The sequence below is a fragment of the Chaetodon auriga genome, chromosome 15, assembly GCF_051107435.1.
Source record: "Chaetodon auriga isolate fChaAug3 chromosome 15, fChaAug3.hap1, whole genome shotgun sequence".
NCBI classification, from domain to species: domain Eukaryota; kingdom Metazoa; phylum Chordata; class Actinopteri; order Chaetodontiformes; family Chaetodontidae; genus Chaetodon; species Chaetodon auriga.
This window is the reverse complement of record NC_135088.1, coordinates 10,887,944-10,911,061: the sequence shown is the minus strand read 5'-3', so window position 1 is coordinate 10,911,061 and position 23,118 is coordinate 10,887,944. Positions and strand designations below refer to the sequence as shown.

Sequence of the window (23,118 nt, the reverse complement as noted above, 5' to 3'; positions counted from 1 at the left end):
GGTTTGAGATGCAAGACGCCGCGCTGTGCTCAGTTCACGTCGTCGTTTGGGTGATTTAAGGTGAGCACAAAGAGATGTGGTGATTAGCGACACACAGCTGTGCCGCTCCTCTCGCGTGACACACCAATCAAATGCAAACAATGAATAAGCCGTTTTAGACGAGGAGATTAGCGCAGTGAGCTAAGGTGGGGACGCTCGCCATGATTGTTCCGCCCATGTTTGTCATGATTTGGACGTCACAAGTGAGTCAGGTGGCGCTGGCTCACACGGCGAGTGCGACGTTTGACCTTTGAGCAAGTCGCTGCTCGTCATTCATTCACAGTGTTTAAAAAAATGTTTGATTTGTATGATGGGAGTCGGGGCAACATGTAGTGAGGGAAATGATAATAAAAAAAAACTGTCCGAAAAATAGCGAGGAATCAGTAAAACAGCGCCGTGTGCTCATGTGAGAATAATCCAGCCTGAAAGGTTTCAGCGCAGAGCCACAGCGAAGTTCGCTCACCTCCAGCTCACACTGAGGAGTTTACACTCCTCGCCGCCCTCGTCTCTCTGTCCACCACCTCATTCAACACTAGTTTTATAGTTTTCTGTGCAAAAACAGCCAGTTTCTGATGGATGTCCGTCTGTGTTTGGGTACAGGAATGTGCAATGTCAGTGCAAAAGAAATGTGCGTGCTGTTGGAAATACTCACTGTGTGTGAGGTATCTAATGTGTGTAGTTTTCAGTAATCTTGATAGACTTCCCACCTAAAAAATAATGAAGTAGACCCTGCAACAACAATCCTCAAGAGAGGCTGCTGAGTGGCTGACTGACCTCTGACCTCTGTGTAAAGAGGATAGCGGAAAGAAGACTGCGGTAAACAAGAGTCTCACACTATTAGTCATTTCTTATTGTACTTGGCCGTCACCACTGACTGCTGGGATAAGCTGTTCGGGGGAAGGTTGCACATTTTAACAGCCTTAAGTCTTCCAAAAGCAGCTAATTGTACATGTTTTGTGGGCTGTTTAACACCACGAGAGCCAAGTTTGTTTGTGTTGAAGTAACAAAGATACTCACATTCTCATTCATGGATAATGACATCAGAAATTTACATCAGGTCTGCAGGCCAGAGGGTTTGAGGAGTAAAGTCTCCAGACAAGGGAACAAAGCAAAGCAAAACATCGAGAGGTGAAGATGAGGAGGTGACAAACTGCAAGAATGTGACAGAATTTGGAACCAAACACAAAGAAACCGAGTTAGAGGGACGAGAGCAGAGCGAGGAGGAAGCTGCAGAGACAGATGGGAGTTGATCCTGCGGAAGGACGCTCCTTAGGGTCCTCATATCCTTCTCCTGTTTCCTATTAAATTACTTTCACTTGAACCTCTGCGCTTCCTCTTTAATAGGACATATGGGACAGTTGTTTGCGTTTTGTGCTTTTTGATGTGTCCAGCACCGCTTCTCATGCGCTGCTTTAACGTACTCATCTTGTTTTTGTCTGTGTTGCAGATAAACCTGCGGCTTATTTTAGTCAGCGGGAAGACGAAAGAGTTCCTCTTCTCTCCCAACGACTCGGCGGCAGACATCGCCAAACACGTCTACGACAACTGGCCGATGGGTGAGTAGTTCCAGTGATCGTTACCGGCAGCGGCAGCTAATAGGAGCTTTAATAAGGAGTTTGAATGCAGGTCAGTCAGACAATGGCACAGCGTCAAAGCTTTTTTGGAACCGGGCTCGTAAATAAGAGGTGAGAGAAATAATAAAAATAAGTGTTTAAAATGAAGAAGATGAAACATGAAAAAGGTGCACAAGTGCAAAAATTAGCATTAGCATTAATGTACCGCATCAAGCTGCACTTAGCTGGTAGAGGTGTGAGTGGTGACTTACTGCTCATCTCTGGCTCACTCTGTGTCTCCTGATCGTCGAGTATCATCGTCATCATCAGTCGACTGTCCACAGAAAATGTTGCTTGCTTCAGTTCTGTTTTTTCTGGATTACTCTTTTGCCAACAGGTTGTTAAATAGACACATTCAAGTTTATGGCGACATGCGCGAGCTGCAGGTGACGTATTCAGACGCGCCTTCACACGAGCCAACGTTTCAACACATTCCCATTATGTATGAAGAGCTGAGCCGTCCGATTACAATGTGATTTTAGCTGAGAGGTCCTCGCGCTGCAGCGACGGGCGCGTCTGCTTCACATTAACTGCTGAATGTAAACATTTACCACTTTTAGGTCTGTGGGGTTTGAGTGCACCGACTGGGACTATTTTCCACATTCTGCATATAGATGATATCAAACCCCCATTGTGTTATTTTGTAATAAATCACGTCGTTGCATAAGCACAGCTGCAGTGTGCTTGCACGAGCGCCGGTTGCTAACAGTTTAGCCGCCCGTGCACGTGGAAGGCAGACGATCTGACTTATCTTGGCTGTGTTTTCTGTAACAAAGATAAAGGCGGCTGAGGAGCTACGCTGTGTCTCAGAAGAGCTGATATCACATTCAAACACACCGCTGATTACTAACATGTAGGTCTGTGCAGCGGTGTGGGAATGTGCCAATCTTTGGTGTGAGGTAATTAGGGTGCACTCCTCCTTTCACCCAGATTATCATTGCATACAGGAATGTGGGATTGCAGTACAGCCACCTCCTCTCTGTTACACCCCCGCTCCCTGACGGCTGCTACACCAGTGTTAGAATTCATTTGATACTGCCGAGCTCACGCCACCGTCGAATCTGAACAGACTGTAGCCTTTTCCCACGGTGTTGTGAATGCAGTCCAGTTTAGGAGAAGCCCACAGCTCATGGAAATCTATAAATTATACCGATGGACTCAGATTCTCCGTGAGGAGGAGGTTTTCTTTCAGGCCTGTCAGTTTTGGAAGCACCCCGCGTTCCTCCCAGACAACAGATCTGAACCCTGTGAGACCCGGAGCAGGCGCTCAGTCAGCACCAACACCCTCCGCTTAGCTAGAGACAAACATCTGGTGGCCAGACTCTGCTGCCGTGCAACTCCCCCCGCTGTTTTCGCTCTTCATTTAATGCCTTCGCTTTTTGTCTCCGGCTCTTCCCAAGCCACACCTCGTGTTCTTTGAGTCTCTCACATTCTGTAGTGCGTCCCGCAAAGCCCACATATTGTACATTCTGCATATAATGATCTGAAATAAAGGCCCTACATGTCTTTAAATATCCTCAGTGTGGTTGTTGGTGGTCCTTTTTTCTTCCCACCATGCCATGACTGATGTCTTTTCACTGCACTGTATACAGTAAATTACGTTGACACAGAGCAGCAGTCGCTGAGCATTCAAAGATTTTCATCATAGCTGCTCTACTGAACTTAGAGCCCCCGAACAATTCAATTCCAAATTTCTAGGGCACCTTCATGAGCCATGAATACAAAGGTTGTGAAATGTCATTATTGAACCTGCATGTTCTCACTTTATAGATAATAGATCATGCAGTAGTTAAGATGATGATGTTTTATGGGAAATGATGTGGAAATTTACACAGAAAAGGGGAATAATGGAGATAACATGCCTTTGTCCACGTTGATTTAACTCTCTTTCCGTGTGTCTCTGCCATTGTTTCCGTCAGACTGGGAGGAAGAGCAGGTCAGCAGTCCTAACATCCTGAGGCTGATCTACCAGGGCCGTTTTCTACATGGCAACGTAACACTAGGAGGTGAGAAAACACAGAAAAAAGCCCAGCGCCCCGCTCATAGACACGCACACAAAATCACAGCAGTGTGTCGCTGGAAAGTTCTTTGCTGTTCTCATCCCTTTCCTGAGCCGCAGAACAGAGGTACCTCAGTGCTCTGGACAAGCCTGCTTTGACGGAGAGAGGGAGGAGAGAGGAAATACAGAAAAAGAGGGGAAAGAGACTGGTCAGGAAAGGGGCAAGGCTGGCGTAAGAGCAGACCTCAAGCAGCACAATGAAGACACAGAAAGGGAGGGGTGGGGCGGGGGGGTGAAAATGAATGCCAGAAGCGAAGAGTAAAAGACGATGCGTTTCTTTGAGGCAGCCCTCTTCACTTCTCCCCGGCTTTTTGGCTTGAACCCAGTTCTGATTCGACTGGTGTTTTGTGCGGTTAATGGGGTCGTACCCTTTTATCCCATTACTGCCGTCTATCTGATGATTCCCTCATCGTTGGTTTGACACGTTTGCACCGGTCAGGCCGAAGCTCCCAGCGGACATGGACGACGCTCGCGTCACATGATCGCTTTAAGCAGTTTGGGGGGAATAATGGAGTTTCAAGTATCGCAGCTAAGATACTAACTACAAGGTATTTTTAAAATCTAGCAGCTTTTATGTCGGTTTTCCCATCAAATATCACAGTCAGGCTTCTGCTGCTTGTTATATTACAAAGCACACAATAGCAGAGCAGAATGTGTTTTACCGAGCTTCCTGGATGCCGTTGATTTGATTCATTTTGGTGTCAAACGTAACCGATGTTTATCTTTAGACTGATAATCCATCCACATCATGCTCAGTTATGTTGTCATCAGTGACTTTTTCTGAGTTTCATTCCATGGGATCAAACTCTTCCTGCGTTTAATATACAAATTCCCTCACAGTCGTATATTTTTGACACCTTCAGCCGTAGTTTATACTCCATGAAGCAGCTAAATGGAGTTTGCGGCTTCTCTCTCTCTCTCTCTCTCTTTTTCTCTCTCTCTCTCTCTCTCTCTCTCTCTCTCTCTCCCTCTCCTCTCCTCTTTTCTCTTTTCCAGTGCAGCATCATTTGCACTCTGCAAGTTGAAGATGACGGTGAACGGCTTTGTAAATACAGATATACTGCAGCTTGCTGAATAACCTTTACATCCTCTCCGTCTGTCTCCCTCTCTCACCAGCTCTCAAACTGCCCTTGGGGAAGACCACAGTGATGCATTTAGTTGCCAGAGAGACTTTGCCTGAGCCAAATTCCCAAGGTAACCAGCCCTCCGTCTCCCTCCTCTCCTTTCAGTGGGCCTTTCACGAGCTGAACAACTTTAAATGTTCTGCTCCCAGCCATTATTTATCTCTACACATGGCTTCTGTTTTAGGAACGGCCACTGGTGCAAATGATTGGCTCCCTTAAGTGTATCCCCAAGATACCACACATCGTGGAGAAAACACAGCTAATATAAATCATACCAGGTGACAGGTCTCCTTTTTGTGACTGTGTAGTAGAAAGTGATTGTATGTAGAGACAGGGGCTGATTCCAGCTGTGGATCAGACCTGAGAAATAGACTTCAGGTGGAGGTCTGTGTTATTTTCCAGCAGAAGAAGGCAGCCTTCAGTTTTAAGTGAGGAATTAACAGATAAAATATATGTTTTTCAAATGGTTAACGTGGGCTGATGCACGCATTCCTCCGACTTTTTAGCATTCAGCTTTTTATTTTGATGAAATCATTTGATGAGTCTAAAAGCAAAACTAAGTGGGCGGGTTGCTTCAGGTTCCTGCTGAGACATGAAACGCAGTCCAGGAAATCCGGTTTGAGTGGCAGCCCCACGCGTTTTCAGGGCTTATTGGACAGCAAAAAAACGCACAGCGGAGCAGCAGAATAATCTGCCGGGATTGTGTTGCTGCACATATTTGATTCGTCAACGCGGCGGATGATGTCAAGTCGCGTTGGCGTTGGGCAACTTTTTTTTTTTTCTTTTTTCTTTTTTGCCAGACAACCCTGCGTCGTTTCGACCGCAGAATGTTTGTGAAACTGACCTGAGATCACATTTAATGGAGCTGATTTTGTCACAAGTGAAATGTTTTGAAATTATATTTCGCCATGTGTGATTAGCTCAGTACCTGTCTGACTGTGTGGGATCAGTGTTTGCTGATGATGATGATGTGTGTGTGTTTTCACAGGTCAGAGGAACAGAGAGAAGACCGGGGAGAGTAACTGCTGTGTCATTCTGTAAATACACACCGCCGCCGCCGCCGCCGGCCCTCCATCCCTCTCATCCGTTCTCGCCCTCAACATCCTGGACCTAATGAGCTTGTCCCCTGTCCTGGAGCTTGTCCACAATGCGGATATGCATTTGGACAAAAACACACACACACACACACACACACATCTCCTTTTCTTTTCTTTGCCCCTCTCTCTTACTCACATACATAGAAAGACAGCAGGCTCAGGCTGATCCAGGAAGCAGAGTTGGGAGCAGGAAATTGATTAACGATAGAGTTGATTCCTTTGTTGTACTTGATTTGTTGTCATAACTGAAATTTTGAGGAAGGAACTGGATTTGCATGTGTGTTTTTTTTTCTTTTCTTTTTTTCTCAATGCACACCTTTTTAAGCCTTCAGCCGTACACACACACACACACACACACACACACACACACACACACACACACACGCACACACACACACACACACACACACATACAGTCGACATACACACCTTGCCTGTCCATCCTCAGCCGGTCGGTGAAAAGTCAGTTTCTAACTGGCTCCTCATTCTAGCTGGTTGTCATAGTAATGCAGTGCCCAAGTTTGTGTGTGTGGCCTTGTTTTCTCATCTAGACTGCTGAGAATTTTAACCACTAACAACTCATCAACATACCGACACACACACACACACACACACACACACACACAGTACAACACCCCGTCTACACATCCAACCATATGTGCTTGTGTGATCTCCCTCGGTGCAGCAGACGAAGCTTAGACGTGCCTGATCAGAGAACTTAAACCAGGACACACACACACACACACACACACACACACACACACACACACACACACACACACACACACACACCTGTGTCCTTTTTACTGCCCTCCTCTGCATGTGCCCTTAAAGGTCACACGAGAGAAATGATTCCCTTTTTTGTCTGCAGAGCGCTGTACAGACCGAACACGTCCCGCTCTTTCCCTCGTCATATTTTAGCCAAACAAAGCCTGACAGACAAACAGATAGACAAACAACCCGCGCTGGTGGTCTTGTTTGGGTTATTTGTTTGCCCGTGACATTCGTGACTGTGTTTTGACAGTCCACGCGTACTGCTGACCGACCAGTGTTGTGATTATTAAGACGTCAGTTTTCTTCCCTCCCTCCTGCACCGTCCCTCTCAGCGAGGAAAGGCTCATCGTGCTCCTCTTTCAAACAGTGTTGTGAAGGATCGCTCTTGACAACTTGCTGCCCAAGCAGGGAAATCAACTCGGAATGAAAATGTTCCTCATTTGTCTTAATTCGCTTCTTACTCTCTCCTTAATTCTCTCTCTCTCTCTGCATTAATAAAGTCCATTTTGCACAACTGAAGCATGTGCTCATCATCAGATTAATAAAAATGTATAAAAAAGGTTTATTGTTTTATTTTATATTTTTCCAATGGAAGTAATGTTCCAGACTAAGGTAACGTGTAGAATATATTTAATATGAATCTTATATAGAACATGATGACTCTAGATCTTGTTGATATACAGTATATTGGTGTTTAGTCTATGATTGTGTATACGGTTAGCTTCTAGCCAGTTCACAGTCACTCGCTGACAATGTCTTGTGCTTAACAGCAGCAGAACCTCCCTAATCATCGACAGACTCGATTTTTATTTTCTCTCTTCTTCTGTGCTCTTTTATTATTATTTTTTTTTCATTTGTTTATAATTTAATGTAATCCTTTTTTTTTTTCTTTGTGGTTTTTTGCTTTAAAGAATCGCTTTGTAACAGCACTAGGTCTTAAAAAAAAATATTGTTTATATTGATCAGGGTTCAAATCTGTACAGAGATAAACGTTTTCAAACCAATTGTAAATAGCACTAATGCTCCCTCTCCCCCCTCCGAACTTCAAAATGGAATACATCTGTAATCTAAATAAAGGTTATTGAAGTGCGCTGCCTTTTGTCGTGTCTTGTCATGTCATGTGATAAACTTCGGAACAAGTGAGGAAGTATTTCATCTGAAATTATTCTGGATCGTCTGTCAGGAAGTTATTTAAAATAGGGATTAACGCTGAGTTTACACACTTAAAGAGATACAGTTAGAGCTGTTGAGCAGTAATGCGATCGACACATTTCATTTGAGGTACTCTTCGTCTTTTCTTTACTTAATAATTGTACTACCACAATGTAAAAATACTCCACAAGTAAAAGTACCGTGTGGCAGCAAAACATACTAAAAGTATCAAAATAAAGTCCTTGCTCACAGAATGACCCTTGTTTAGTTATATTATCATTCACACTGCAGTACTGACATATAAGCAGCATTTCAGTGTATCTGTACCATCGTGATTTCTACCACTTTGTGTACTTGTGGGTAACTATACCACAAAACATGTAGTGAATTTGATTATTAGGTTTTGGTTCTCCTTTTATACTAACTAGGGAACTGAGAGCTGCTGAGAAGCTTTAACAAAGCACCATATTTTAGAGGATTGGTGGTAAAATGTAACAAACTACGTACTTGAGTACTGTGCTTATGTACGTTTTTAGAGATACTTGCACTTAAGTGTTTCCATTTTATACTACTTTATACTCCTATTCCACTTTTGTTATGTGCAGTTGTTGCTTACTTTTCAGAACACAACCACATTAATCACCTCATTGCTCCCTGGATTTATGTCAGGACCCTGAGGAGGGAGCCCAACCCCCTTAGTTGGGACCCACTTACCTGACTGCAGATTAAATCAAACAAACTCAGTAAGATGTTGCTAATGCATTAATGCATGGGTTTTAATAATCTAATAAAGTAGCAATAATATAACACTGACAGGGGTCATGTTTGTGCACAGGTACTTTTACTTCTGATGCTTTAAGTACATTTTAAAAGGAAGAAGAAGATGGCATCATTTCTCTGTGACAACCACGTGATGCTGTTAAGACACTTGTCCAGTTAGCGCAACAGTCGGTGGAGCAAAGTGCAGCAGGAGGAACATAGTGTGGAATATAGAGTACAGTTCAGCCTGCCGTCCTTTGAGCAGCAATGACACACTGAACAGACGAGTGGGGACAGTTTCAAATAAAAAAAAAAAGTATGACATGGCAGCCCAGTACAAGGCGAGTTCTGATTTGCTAAGAAGTCGTTTCATGAAAAGACGATGACTGTACTGTTGCCTTCAGTGTAGTTTTTTCCTCTCCTCCTCCCTGTTTTCATCTCTCCTCCTTGCACTCACGCTGTGTCCACACAGTGACTGTAATGTGGGCCAGATACTCAACATGAATACAACTATTCTTCTCTTATTTACACACATACACACTCACACACACATACTATATATATATACATATATATATATATGGAAAGAGTCTGTGTGCAGACAGTTGAGACTGTGGTTACAGTAGGACCACTCAGAAGCCCACATTCTGTCTGTGTGACATTAAACCACTCCGTGCTGCTGCTGCCCGGCCTCTGAACAAAACACCAGTCTCTGCACAGAAAATTATTGTTTCAAAGGTAGCTTGAGTCTGTGTTTTACAGTGTCATTTAAATATATGTGACATTTACAACAGCAGCATTTAAGTATACAGCTAGACTGTAAACATTAATAAAACCCATATGATTTCATGCGTCTGACCACAACAACGGGGTGTAAAAATGGATATGACTGGCAGGGTGGGCGTGCATGGGGAAGCCCTTTCATAGAGCTCACACATTCATTACTCATGTTTGGATGGATTATACAGGCGAATGTATAATTATGGGGTAATATCCACCAAGCATTAGCCAAACTGCAGGGCAAGATGAGTTCCTTCACTCAGTGTGACCCTTCACAAGGTTTGAGGATGCTGCCATCTTCTGGCAGAACTCTGGTATAGCAACATTAATAATCACCGGCGCAATAAAGGCACACAGAAGTCACAAAGTGGCATAATATGTTGTATATGATGGATGATTTGGGCTTTTTTTTTAAAGCTTCTGTTTAGGTGAAAGCTAATTTAAGCTCATTTATATCTCTCTTTTTGCACAGTTCATTGCATTTATTATTGCTTTGGAGGTAATCCATGATGCTGTTTGTTTTAAAAGGTGATATCTAATGTATTTTAGAGGACTCTGATATTTATTTATCAAGAGCTTGTAAAATGCAAGATATTCCGTCTGTCTTGTGCTTTGCTGTCTCGCTTCAGCTGAAACTGCAGATTACTCAGTTTCTCATTTGATCGGGGTGGTTCTTTCTTACAATCTCCTTCATTACAGCTTCAAGGACAGATCATGTCGTTACTCAAATCACTGCACTCCAGATACGTTTGACTGACTTACTTAAGAATAGAAGTCATTTTGATTTTTCTACATCTTGAGAATAACATGAACTATAATTGGAGGTTTCTTCATCTCTACCAAATTCCACATATTTCTGTTGAAAATGATCAACTGAATAAGAATAATGCGAATGCATGACCTTATTTTAACAGCTTAAAGTCTGGTAAATGTCCATGAAAGCCTCATTAACACAGACTTACTGCAATAATAATGCTCCCATGAACCCAGCTTCCCAGAGGTTCTGCCGCCTTAATATTACCATGATTCCTTAAATCAAATTCATTCACCATTCATGATGCTATGACAAACAGCTGTAATACTTTTCTGTCTCAATACCCAAAGGTCATCATGAATATGGATTCATTTTAATATCAACAAACCATAATAACCATATTACATGGTACGCTTCTGGATGACGAGGAGATTTTCTTTGAAGGCATTTCACTTCTTTCTTTTCTCCCTGAATAGCTAGCACTCTTTACCCTTTGCTTTTGTTTCTCCTACATGCAATAATTATGCATCTACCTTCTGTTGTTGACAGACTGTGCCTGATATGTCTGCAGCTTCTGTGTGTGTGTGTGTGTGTGTGTTTTGATTGTCTGTCTCTTACAGTACGTCTTATCACTGTACCGCACATCTTAACAGCTCAGTTTACAACGATAGGATTTAAAGAGAATCGTGTTATTTCTTTATTTTCTGTCATTTGTTTGCATTTTAAACACAGAAAACTGACACAGCTAAATGCAGATTACGCTTCTGAGTGACAGGACAAAAAGAGGGAAGGCATCGTTGTATATTACCATATAGACTCAACACTTATTATGCAAGCGTATTTTAACTCTCATGTCAATGTGACTTGGTGACAGCCACAATTTGGCCATGCTTCTTAGGCGTAACACCCTTTCGTCTGCGGACCCAGCGTGTCAATATTTGCTTGATCTCCTTGGTTCTCAGACAGTAGATGAAGGGATTGATCAGTGGAGGGAAAAGACTGTAGAAGAGGGTGGTGGCTATACGCTTGTCAGGGGTCATCGTCAGGTTAGGGAAGAAAGGTGTAGAGTAGACAAAAAAGCGTGGCATGTAGTAGATGGAAATGATACAGCCCTGGGTGGCACAGGTAGAGAAGGTCTTCATTCTGCCCTGAGGAGAACAGTGGCTTTGGGTTAAAAGGAGTTATGAATATTAAAAGAAAAAGACAGAAAAATGCATGTCAGATTTAGAAAAGAAGTCGCAACATAATCCTGAGTATGAAAGTATCTTATCTTAGGATAACAAGAGGTGAACCTCACCTGTCTACTGGCCATGCGCAATACTGAGATGATGATGCAAATGTAAGAGAAGATGATGAAGGCTAAAGGAACATAAAGAATAAACATCGCTCCAGCAAAGGCGGCGCTGAATTGTTGGCTGGGATCCCCGCACACCAGAGCTGTGAGAGACATGGTGTCACAGAAGGCATGTATGATTTGATTGGGCCCACAAAATGGCATCATGGTGAAGTTGATGGTGCTGATGCCAGGGAAGATGTGCGCCACCACCCAGCAGAAGAGCGTGAGGCTCACCATGGTTTGGTTTGTCATCACTGTCGGGTATCTGAGGAGAGAATGGGAGGAGACGTTGTTTTTAGTCTTACTCCAGGGTTCAGAGGTGAGACTAATCAAATGACTTCTTCACCTGAGAGGAAAACAGATGGCCAGGTATCGGTCCAGGGCCATGGTCAGTAAAATCAGGGAGTTCAGGGAGCCAAAATAGTGGATCATGTGCTCTTGGAAGAGGCAAGTGTGAAAGCCAAGACTCCCGTCGTTCCACCAGTAGCGAGCAATCAGTTTGGGTAAAGCCACTGTGGTGAAGCCTGTAGGGAAAAAACACAGCTCTGAAAACACTCCACAGCCTCAAATCCTTCATACCAGCTGCTGGAAACAACACAGGGATGCCAGCTGATTTCACACCAATGTTTGGTTCACTCTGACCTACTTCTTTCAGCTTCTGTCATCAGATATGTGGCCGACTGCAGTTCAATTATCGATTTTTCAACTATTTCTTTCTAGATGTTGTTGCACTTAAAAGAAGGGCAGCCGGTGTTGAGATACTGAATCCGGGTGACCGTTACCTTTGCTGCACTCTGCTCAAGGCCAACAACAGTCATTTGTGCAATCAATGAGAGCATCAGTGTTTGTTTAACTGTTGTGATGACTGCTAAAAGGGATATTTGCATTGTGACATCAAATAAACTAAACCCCGAGACTAGATGTATGGCAGTAAACTCAAACTATACCACATTTACCAGTGTCTGAGAGGGCCAGGCTGACCATGATGATGTACATGGGCTTCTGGAGACTGTGCTCCAAAGCAAACAGCACCACCAGAAGAAGGTTGCCCCCCACCGTGGTCACATAGAGGAAGAAGAAGAACCACGCCACCAGGTCAAAGTGTTCCGGTTGGAGACTTGGGAAACCCACAATAACAAACTCAGACACACGCGTGTAGTTCTCATCCACCTGAAACATACTGAAGGCAGAGTGACAGCAGGTACTACAGCAGTGCAGTGCAGCACATGATTGAGCGGGGTTGTCAGATATAAGGTGCATATCAGTGCTTACCTCGCCTCACAGCCTAGACGGTGTGACAAACATAAGCAGCAGCGTCTGAGGTTTATAAGGAGTTTGTGACAGGCAGGAAGTGAGAAGTATGTTGAAAAAAAATAAAAAAAATAATACACTTAGGTTTTCCAAGTAAGCTGTCCATATCATTGTAAGATATGATATAGTGTCACATTTTCTCATGTTTAGACTGGTTCCTGATGGTTTTCTGACACTGGATGCAAAAACTCACAATTACAAACCATGCAACATTATGGTATGGTAGATGTCAAATAACAAACACACAGAGCAGAATTTACATACTGAGTACTGCACATAATACAAATTGGTGGAAAGTAATGATGTACAGTTACTCAAATACTGTATTTTATGTGAGTATTTGAATTTTCTGCTACTTGTTACTTCTACTCCAATAAATTTAAGAGGGAAGTATTGTATGTTTTCTCCATTTTTCATTTATTTGATAACTTCAGCTACATTGTGGTATTCCCACTTTTATTTAAGTGAAAGATCTGAGTACTTCTTCCACTGCAGTATAGATACAGATACACAAGCTGCTGCTGTTCAAAGAAAAGTCAACTATATGTAAATATTTTCTTGAATGCTTTCATCTAAATTCAACTTAAACATGCCTGCATTCTCCACAATGTAAAAAAATATAAGAAGATTTTGGTATTAACTCAGAAAAAGATGAAGATTTAAGTATTTGAGGACCAGACAGCAAAGAAAGTGGCTCCTGCGCCACAGTGTTGCTATGTTTGGAGAGGAGAGGGCCTCAGCATGTCGTAAGTTAAGCTAACATGTTTCCGCTTTTTCCTGTTGTTTTTTTCTAATCTATCCGTCTAGAGTTTTTTGTTGCAAAACATGTTTTTTCTGTGGAGAAAGTGCTGTCAGTTCAGGAGAAGTGGACTGAGGAGAGGAAATGTAGTTTCTTGGGTTAACATAAAGCTACACAAGATGGCTACGATGGCTAAAGTGACAGTTAGGCTAGGGAACTTTTTCGCACACAGTGAATGAATAAGCTGTTACTAACAACACCACAGACCACACTTGGAGCCACAAAGGTAAGCTTGCTTCGCTGGAATTTTCAAACTAACCTCTGTTTGACTTTTACAGGGGAGCCATTTCAATAATTAGCGCTAACAAAGTTAACATTAGCTTCCTGAACTCACTATCGCACGTAAGGCTAAGCTAGCTAGCGGCTATGCTAAGTTTTGCCCGAAAGCGTGTGGGACCTATACAGCTCAGGTTCAAGTATTCCCGCGGCACGTATTCAGTTGAAAGCGCCGTAAAGCACCAAAGAGTTAACCAGGTGCTTGGTGGCTGAACTGAGCTAACTTTTCAGTGATATAGTGAAGGTAGAGCTGTTCAGTGGTTAACCGAATGCAGATACTCCTGAGGCTGAAGTTAGCAGCGGATTCAGGAGTTGAGATTTATTTTAAAGTGTAAAATGAGCTTTTACTCTGAAGGTTCACCTGTTTACTCCACTTCAGGTGATAGTATCAGCTCTAACTCTGTTTAAAAGAGAGCTGTTGCTGAAACAGATGAGTAAACAATTAATCAATCAATTGAAGAATAAGAAACCATTTTGACAGTCAATTGATCATTTCAATAGTTTTTCAAGCACATATGCCAGACTTTCACTTGTCCCAGCTTCTTGTGGGGGATGTCAAATGGTACTGCATGTCTTTTATTTGGCTTTACATCTGACAATATGAAATGCTATTTGTGTAATGACAAATCAAAATGTGTGGCATGAAAAATGATGACAATGATGATGCTTTTAATCCCATAGTGACTCCTGTGAATACACAGGTTTTGTAATTGCCTGTAGTAATCTATAATAATCCATTCTGATCTATGTATGGAAAAATATAGTGTTGCTGAAGATTTAAAGCAGCTAACACATCAGCGCTAAGTTAATAAGCTGGTGATAGTGACTGTGTATCTGTCATGTTGGTTTGATATCTATGTTTGCCCCCTTGTGGACACAATTGGACTCACCCTGAATGGTTTAACAGCAGGGTAACCTCTGTCTATGAATTTATTGATTTATATTGTGTAATATTCTTTTAATTGGATAATATCCACTTGAATTGGCTTGCTGATGGACATTGTTTTCATCTGAACTGAAGTGCATTGATTTCCACCCCCACTTCTTACAGCAGAGCCCGCTCAAGTGCTGAGTCTGTCGGACCAGAATGGAGAAATGGATCGATCACTGTGACCAGAGACCCTCCTGAAACACATACAGGCAGTGAGTATAAAGTCAAGATAGACTGAAGTAATTACAGACCTATCCACTGTGCTTTGTTGATGTTCATAATAGTTTTTAAGTCAACACATGTTTGTGATTTCAGCACTAGATAATTATCACTGTTAACTTGGAGAAAAGCAAAGGTTTGATTGCCTAAACATTAAATCACCACATTAAGTCAGATCATTTGCTCCATATTCAACATTCAGAACATATACAAGATTGAAAAGTTTTTACTGGTTGGTCACCAATAAGTAAGACTTTCTCTTACGCCCCATCAGAAGGATTTGTGTGATCTCCAGTAAGATGTTCTCTGTGTAAGGCCTGGATGGCCAAATCATGTAAGAGCAGCATGTAAGCCATTCAGAGGCAGAATGCATGCAATGTCATGCAAAGATTTTTATAGTATACCCAGTGAGCTTTATAATTAGGATCAGTGGACCAACAGTATTTCTTTAGTAAATAACAAATCATGGTGAATCCTAGAAATCAAGCGGTACAAATAAAATAAGAGCAAATCGTGGATACAAACAAACATAAGAGGAAATTTGCTCATATATCGCGTCTTGCATGAAACCCATTGTCACCCATTTAATTATCCTAAAGAAGTTACAAGAAATAGTCACATGCAATAAAGGACACCAGCTGCCATATTCTGCAAACTCAAACTCAATCTCAAAAAAAAAAAAAAAAAGAAACTTGCAAAAACAAAAGTTCTTTGACAATAATGAGCTGCTCCACTTGTGTGTTCAGTATTTCTGTTTGTGTCTGCCTGTGTGTGTAGATGGAGCTGAAACCTCTCAGGATCAATTAGTCAGTTTGGTCATAACAGGTGTAAGCAAGACTGCCGTCCTCTGGGAAGCAGTTTGGTATGAGGAGAAAAACACATCAGGTCTCTCCTGAGGGAAAATGAGAAGGTACAGCGGCCTGGGAGTCCCCAGGGTCAGCCTGCAGGAGGTGTTGATAGACCTGTTTGTAATAGAGGAATGTAAGATCAAGTTAACTCTGCAATCCATGATTATTGTTTTATGCTCTCCTTGCTTGTCAAAAAAGAAAAGAGAGCCTAGAAATGTTGAAGATGTAGTATTCAGGAAACCATAGTCTAAAGATTACATCTCAAGGATGTTGTGCTAACAACACCTAGTAACGAGTAGCGAGTACTGCTACTGCTTCTACTATTGCAACTGCGACTTTGACAACCGATAGCATTACTCCTATTAGTTCTCCCACAACTATTATTATTATTACTGTGACTGTAACTAATAGTAATACTACCACAATGAGTGTAATTACGACAACTATTTTTACAACTACAGCCGGAAATAATACTACTATGACTTCAGTTACCCCTAGATCTATTACTACTCCTAATATCCTATAATCTTCAGCCAGTAATAGTACTAAAATCATTTCTAAAATAAAAAACATGTGCAGGTTCCAGCTTGAGGAGTGTGCATTTGCAGCTTTTGTTTATCTTATATGATTATGAAAGTAATCACTTGCCCTTCTGTGTATGTTAGACACACCATGGTGTTGCATCTTGGAAATCATATAAAAATGTCATAAGGTTGTCAAATTAGCAGGTGGTTGATCCTGTCAGCAGGCTAATTTCTGAGCTTTTTCTGTGGTGTGTAGAACGGTGTAATGAACTGTTCTCTGCAGGCCTGAAGCAGTGGATTCATCCTGACATTTTGTCCTCTTCGTTATTTCTTTCAGAGGAGACGTCTCTCTGTGGGAGAACATAAACACCTGTAATATACCCAGCGAGCTAATTTCATTAGTCTGGAAACAATACCTGAATAATAAATCCCTATGGGTAATACCCCATGCAATACTTTGAGTTTAGAGGTCTTGTGGCCCTGGAGCTTGAATAGTCTCTGGAGTAGGTTCTGATTCAGAATCGGCCTTCTCCAAGGTGGAGGTTATTGTTAGAGAGATTAGATAGATTTTTTTGTCCCAGCGGGAAATTTGCCTAGGACATCACAGTGTCTGCCATATAAAGTTACAGCAGAAAAACTGTAAAAAACGATAAATACATGCCTGCATTAATTACACATGCCCATATAAATTGGAAAAAGTGCACACATCGTACAGTATATACAGTAACAGCGTTCAATGAGAAGGATAGCTATGGCGTACACATTTCAGCTTTAATGGATATGGAGGATGACAAAGGAATGTTTGACACGGTAGCGCCTGCAAGGGGAACCCTGTACCTGTTCAATGCTGTAGAAGAAGGCAGTGGTAACACTCTTTGATCTCACTGCCACATGGTCACGTGGTTCATGCGGCTCTCAATATGTCCAAATAAATCTGTGCCGTCAACCTGTTTGAATCATTTCAAGTGGGACAGACAGCAGCAGGGATTATATTTGTGTCAGTTTTGGGGCAATACTAGTACATAATGTGTATTGATTACTACGTGTCATTGACTACACTCATGTTCAGTATAGCATTTTTTTCTGTGGAGGGGTGGAGAGACAGCATTGATCACTTTTTCTGTAGGAAGGGAAGAAGGAGAGCCATAAACATGATTCTATCTAAAAACTGTTGAAAGTATGACTTCAGTTTTGTGGTTACGGTGTGCACAAGCAGCTGCCCTGAGAGAATTTGACTGCAAGGGAGAGTGAATACAATTCCTTGTGCTTTGGTTGTTTTCAGTAACAAGTCTTCTCCCCCTAGACCTGGTCCCAACACAAGGCCATGCAGTCTTGGGAGCCATTTTCTCCATCTCTTCCACAGCATTAGGACTGTCCCTTGGCACACACACTCACGCACACACACACACACACACACACACACACACACACACACACACACACACACAGACAAAGTCAAGACCACTAGCTGAAAGAGAGGATGTTTGCATTTGCATACATTGCTGCTTTTTGAATCCTTTGTTGCAGCTTGCAAGGTCATCAAAGTCAGCACATTATGGACATAAATGTCCCCATGTTTGTCCTCTAATGTACACAGAGGACTTTTTTTAACCTGACACTGCACAAAAAATAATAATGCATAAAAGTCACTGTTGTAATATTTTTATGGCAGTGTTTTAACACAAACATTAGGTCTGCTTTTGTAGTTTGACGACCTTCTTTTCTAATGAGGCCAGAGGGAATGGTTTGACACTGAGCTGGTTCAGTGTGTTTAGTAATATGTGGGAGTAGGAAAGAAGTGTTGCACACTCCAGATGCATTTCTTTTATTTAGATGACGTTTCGGCCCTCAGGCCTTCTTCAAGATTCACATTCATTTATTGTGGATCACTTCTGTCCTGCTCTCTAGTTTACTTCCAGTGATCAGCACCTCACTACAAACCTTGGTGTAAGTTACTCTTCTGGGGCCCGTTTCACAAAGCAGGTTTAGTGAAAACTCCGAGTTTGTTAAGCCTGAAATGAAGGAAACTCTGAGTTTTCCGTTTCACAAAGGGAGGTAACTCAAACCAGAGAAAGAGGGGTAACTCTAGCCTGTTTCACAGAGAGCGGTAACTTAAGCTCTCGGTCAGTTACCATAGTAACAGACTCTATGAACCTAACCTGGTCGGGACCAGGTTTTTCTCAATGAACCTCGAGTTTCTCTCTGTCTCCGCCCTCTGTCAGCCACACACGGTATTTGATTTCCTCATTCATTCGTCAGCAGGCGAGTTTTGGGATAACATAGTTTTGCCGTCTGTTATTTAAAAAAAAAAATCAGTCAGTAGGCACTTTTTTCTCTAACATGTCTTTTTGACAACGATCCCGTGGATGAAGGTGCAGCATTACTGCGCAGGGAATTAAATATTCGTCGGGAGATGGTTATCAGACCGCGCATAGATGTTCTGGCATTTCCAGACAATTATCTTTTTGAACGGTACCGTTTCACGTCACAGTCCATCATCTACATACACAACCTAATCCGTCCTTACATTTGCAACATTACCAGCCGGAGTCATGCTCTCACATCCCAGCAGATATTGTGTGTTGCGCTGCGTTTCTTTGCGCAGCATTATGTTGGTGATAAAACAACTGCACAGTCAAACAGCCACTTAATATTTACTTTACAATGTAACACATGATCAAAATGAGGTACCCCCATTAAATTATGCCGTGTCTTAAAAACAATGTTTTTATGTTTCATCTTGAGCTGCTGCCAAGTGCGCTTCTTCTCCGCGGGATTGCACCTACATGAAATAAATTAATGAGCTACCATTCAAGCAGTTTTCCCCTGTAATATTACTGTGATTGCAAAGGACTGCGTTTAAACTTACGCACTGACCCGAGCAGCAATGTTCTCCCACGCCGCCTCCCTCTCTTTTGCAGCTGCAGCGGTGTTACACTTTTTTCTAAAAACATGCTCAAATTCGTCATATGAGCGCATTAAGATTTCGAGTTCCAGTGGGGTAAAATACGCAGCCCTCCTCTTCCCCGTCGCCATGGTGACTCGTCGAATCGGGGCTCCATTGATGTTGGCTTTTTATAGTCGTGGTGCACGCGCTTAACTCTGAGTTAACCTACTCTGAGTTGATTGAACTAACTCAAATCACCTGTTCTGAAACCGAAAACTCGGAGTTTCCTATCTCAGGCTAGATCAACTCAGGGTTCAGGATTAGACTCGGAGTTTGTTGAACCTCCTTTGTGAAACGGGCCCCTGTTCTGTCATATTTAGGGCTGCAAGGTGTTAAATGTGGACTACCATACACCTTGGGATGTTTAGTGACCGTGTGCACTATACTATTGATTGTATTATCAGTGCCTCAGTGGTGTCAGCATGGATCTAACTGTGGGCATACCTCAGACGTGCTCACCAGTATTACCATGCACATGATTAAATGGTCTGAAATCATGATTTTCTTAGGGGGTTAGGCTTTTTTGAGGGACAGGCATGATTTTCCATGTTGGTGCTTGCTTGCTTTTCACAATGAGTCTGCAGACCTCTAAACTGAATGTGTCAGAATATTTCCAAACTCCCAAGTCAGGTAAAATGGCCTCAGGCTGAGACACAGCAGCTGCAGCCTCTTTTCTGAACTTTATACTAGCTGTAGCACTTCATTAACACTCACACAGAGCCCGTCCTCTCTGCTTTTCCCTGAGACTTGAGTTCTGTCTGGATGAATGTGGGTAAAACCTCCAATTTCCACCATAAGATCTGGGATTTCTGGTCTTAACCATGTCTCACTGAAGAGCATTATTCAGGATTCACAGCAGGCTTTTGAAAGCCATCTTATTCCTCAGTGATCTGGCATCATAGATGGTAAGGGAGGCCTGTTTTCTATGCTTCTTACCAGCTGTTGGACAGCTCCTCTCTGGCCTCTTTTTCTGTCACTGTGATCATTGTGTCTCCTTGGGCAGGTTTTCAATGATCGATCCCTGCAGAGTTTGCAAGGGGACAGAAGCACCTGTTGTGTGTGTGCTTTATGACGAGGTTGTTCATTCCATGACAGGGTGTAGTAGTTTGACAGATGGCAGCAGGATCACTATTGCTATGAGAAGAGTTGAATGGCTCGCTGTAGCGCATTCCTTTTTGTCGTTCATGCACGTATGAATGCACATCATTTTTAAAACATCCCGATCATCTGACAGACAGCTGGTTAAACAGCCAGTCAACAATCAAATAAACACCAAAATACAGCCACTCACTGGTGTCTGTCCAGAGTTTAGTCAGTCTCCATCTTGCTGCAGAGACAAGTAATACAGTAGCTCAACCGATATGAAACATGACTTCTGTCAAGTAATACATATAAATCATGTTTCTTCAAAATGTTCTTTTTTTAATGAAATGGCGTCCCATGCAGTGATCAGCAAGCATGTACTGTATGCTTATTCCTATTAAAATAATCAAGGTCATGGAAAGTTTCTAACTTCATGAGGCAATGCAATTATTGCTGTCTTCCAACTTCCATGACATAACCCCCCCCCCCCCCCCCCCCCCCCTTCCTTGACTCTCCCCTGCAGTTTGGGACAAAGTGTTTACCAAACTATGTCATCATCCTGCAAAAGCAATGTCGACAAACAGCTCATTAACAGCCTCATTAGAGTTGCTCCGGCTTTCAGCAAGGGAATACAGAATAGTTCAGTTCTGAACTTCTTACTGCAGGAGGCAAACAATCAGAATTAAAGTATGAAGCAGCAAAAAAGTGTTTTCCTTCTGACTTTCAGTGTGTACAGTATTACTGATGTAAAAAGCAGCATGATTAGATGCATGAACAGTATATTTCCTGCTGGTGTTGAGCATCGTCTGAAACACATTTGCACATCTAAAGGAGTCCTTTTGGTTAGTACCAAAGGTCATCACTACGAATGAGGGAATATCATGTTTTTTGTTAATCTCAACCATGAGGAACATCTTGAGACACTTGAACTTTCGCTTTACACAACTCTTACTCCAGTGGTACATAGTCCAAATGGCTCAAAGCAGTAGCTCTGGTATGTGGTCATCATAGACTGTCCAACTGACAGACCTTAAAGGCAGCCTGAAGCTCTCCTCACAGTTTTATAAAATAAGATGGATTTATACTGTAGTCCCGCTGTAGATTGCTATGGCATAGCTTTAGATTTCTAGTCAGAATTCTCCAATTAATATCATCACAGTGGCAGAAGATGGATGTATTTTAACAATCTCTACCAGCGTAGCATACCACCTAACATAGCATTTTTCTGTTTCAGCTGCGCACTGCTCAGTGGCTGTATTGAGCTAATGCTACCTCACGCCAAATTTTACTGTAGCTGAGTGTCCAATGTCGAGTGCTGTGGGTTTTTGGCAGGCAGTGTGCAGTTTTAATCAAACTACATGGACAGCAGTGTAAACAAGCGATGTGACTTAATGGGCTGTAACAGAACACACAGAGTGCCTGGAAGGGTACGTTTGATTATTGTTCCCGTCCTTGCCAAATGTGTGGGCTGCCTCACCATTCAAGATGCAGTTTGCATCAAGGACAGATGATAACTACAACAGCAGGATCAACAACAACTATAAAAATAGTGATGATCATGATGATGATGGCATATCTGCTCTGTACTGTACTTGATTTTTCCCCACATGAAGAGGGCAAGTGGGGGAAAAGGTTACGTTGGACACTGCTTTCTCCTTACTTTTCCACTTATTGCAGTTGGCCTTTTTATGATACATTTCTTCTGTTAATTTGTCATTATAAACAGCTGTTTCTGTGACCATGGCCCAGTATGCCAGCTTGCCTGTAATGACAAAGCCTTCAGTTCTGTCACTGACCTCCAAACCATGTCAGACCACAGCGAACAGGCTCCAGAAAACAAAAGCTGACAGGGATTTGTGTTCAGTTGGTCTTTTAAGGATATCACTGATCAAGGCCTCAGTTGTGCAGTGCTCAGGTCCGACACAGTTCCTGAACGGTTGCTAATAATTTCAGCTGTCAGGCAGTTGGGGGATGTGGGGATAACTAAGAGTTTAAAAGCAGGAAACATTATTATTTATGATGTTACGGACTGGCTATTGATTTCTGTACTTCTACTGTGTGATTTTATTGTGAGGCAGGTAGAGGAAGTGTGACTCTGTGGAGCTGAACTGCCCTTTTCTGTCTGTATGTTTTGCATTTTTGAGATTTTGTAGGGCTAACACAGCAAAATTGAACAATGTTTATTCAGAGTGAGGTTTTTTAATCATGAAACAGCTGAGATAGGTCATTTAGGGTAAATGTGAGGTCTGAGTCTCTTTTCAACAATTTTTTTTTTATTGTTTTTGAAGGAAATTATGGAGAGAAGCGTTTTTATATACGGTATCATTAAGTCCAAATTTTTTTTTTATTATTTCTTCTTAAAATAACTATATAGAAAACAATGCAATCAAACGGAAAACTAATCAAACGGCCACTCACTGAAATAGAAAAATATCAAAATATATGTTATAGGTGAGTAAATGTAAGTAAATGATTGCTGTCAGTAAGATGATCACTGGCTTACATCCAGTAGACACAGGGGAACAGACAATGATGTAATATATGACTCTAAGCCAAGACAGTTAATCTGGGACTGAGCTCTGTCACCATGAAGACAGAGGACCTCCGTCTACATAAGACCACACAGTCCTGACGTTGATGCACAGAAGAGGACACTTCTTTACATAAATCGCTGTGCTGTGGACAGTTTTGCA

At 42.2% G+C, this 23,118-nt stretch overlaps 2 protein-coding genes across 2 annotated transcripts in view; one reads left to right on the top strand and one right to left on the bottom strand.

Moving 5' to 3' along the window:
• ubl3a (ubiquitin-like 3a) overlaps window positions 1-7,796 on the top strand; it is a 29,929-nt gene extending 22,133 nt beyond the window's left edge. The window contains exons 2-5 of the mRNA XM_076751368.1: window positions 1,487-1,595; window positions 3,572-3,658; window positions 4,828-4,905; window positions 5,824-7,796. Of these exons, the coding sequence (XP_076607483.1) occupies window positions 1,487-1,595; window positions 3,572-3,658; window positions 4,828-4,905; window positions 5,824-5,876 (327 nt within the window). The 3' untranslated portion in view covers window positions 5,877-7,796. The remainder of the gene's footprint in view (window positions 1-1,486; window positions 1,596-3,571; window positions 3,659-4,827; window positions 4,906-5,823) is intronic.
• A 3,209-nt stretch (window positions 7,797-11,005) lies between these two features.
• On the bottom strand, window positions 11,006-12,666 carry or30bu1 (odorant receptor, family 30, subfamily BU, member 1). Its single transcript, XM_076751170.1, has 4 exons — window positions 12,444-12,666; window positions 11,834-12,011; window positions 11,449-11,752; window positions 11,006-11,299 (listed from the first exon to the last, which is right to left on the bottom strand). The coding sequence occupies exons 1-4, from the start codon at window positions 12,664-12,666 to the stop codon at window positions 11,006-11,008; spliced, it is 999 nt and encodes a 332-aa protein (XP_076607285.1).
• Between the last annotated feature and the right edge of the window lie 10,452 nt (window positions 12,667-23,118).

What these genes read in the sequence shown, in the direction of transcription:
- or30bu1 (XM_076751170.1), bottom strand. Translation starts at nt 12,666, where the DNA reads ATGTTTCAGGTGGATGAGAACTACACGCGTGTGTCTGAGTTTGTTATT. An exon ending in CCTGGCCCTCTCAGACACTG is followed by an intron (nt 12,012 to 12,443) that starts GTAAATGTGGTA and finishes TTTTCCCTACAG; the next exon opens with GCTTCACCACAGTGGCTTTA. An exon ending in TGCGCATGGCCAGTAGACAG is followed by an intron (nt 11,300 to 11,448) that starts GTGAGGTTCACC and finishes TGTTCTCCTCAG; the next exon opens with GGCAGAATGAAGACCTTCTC.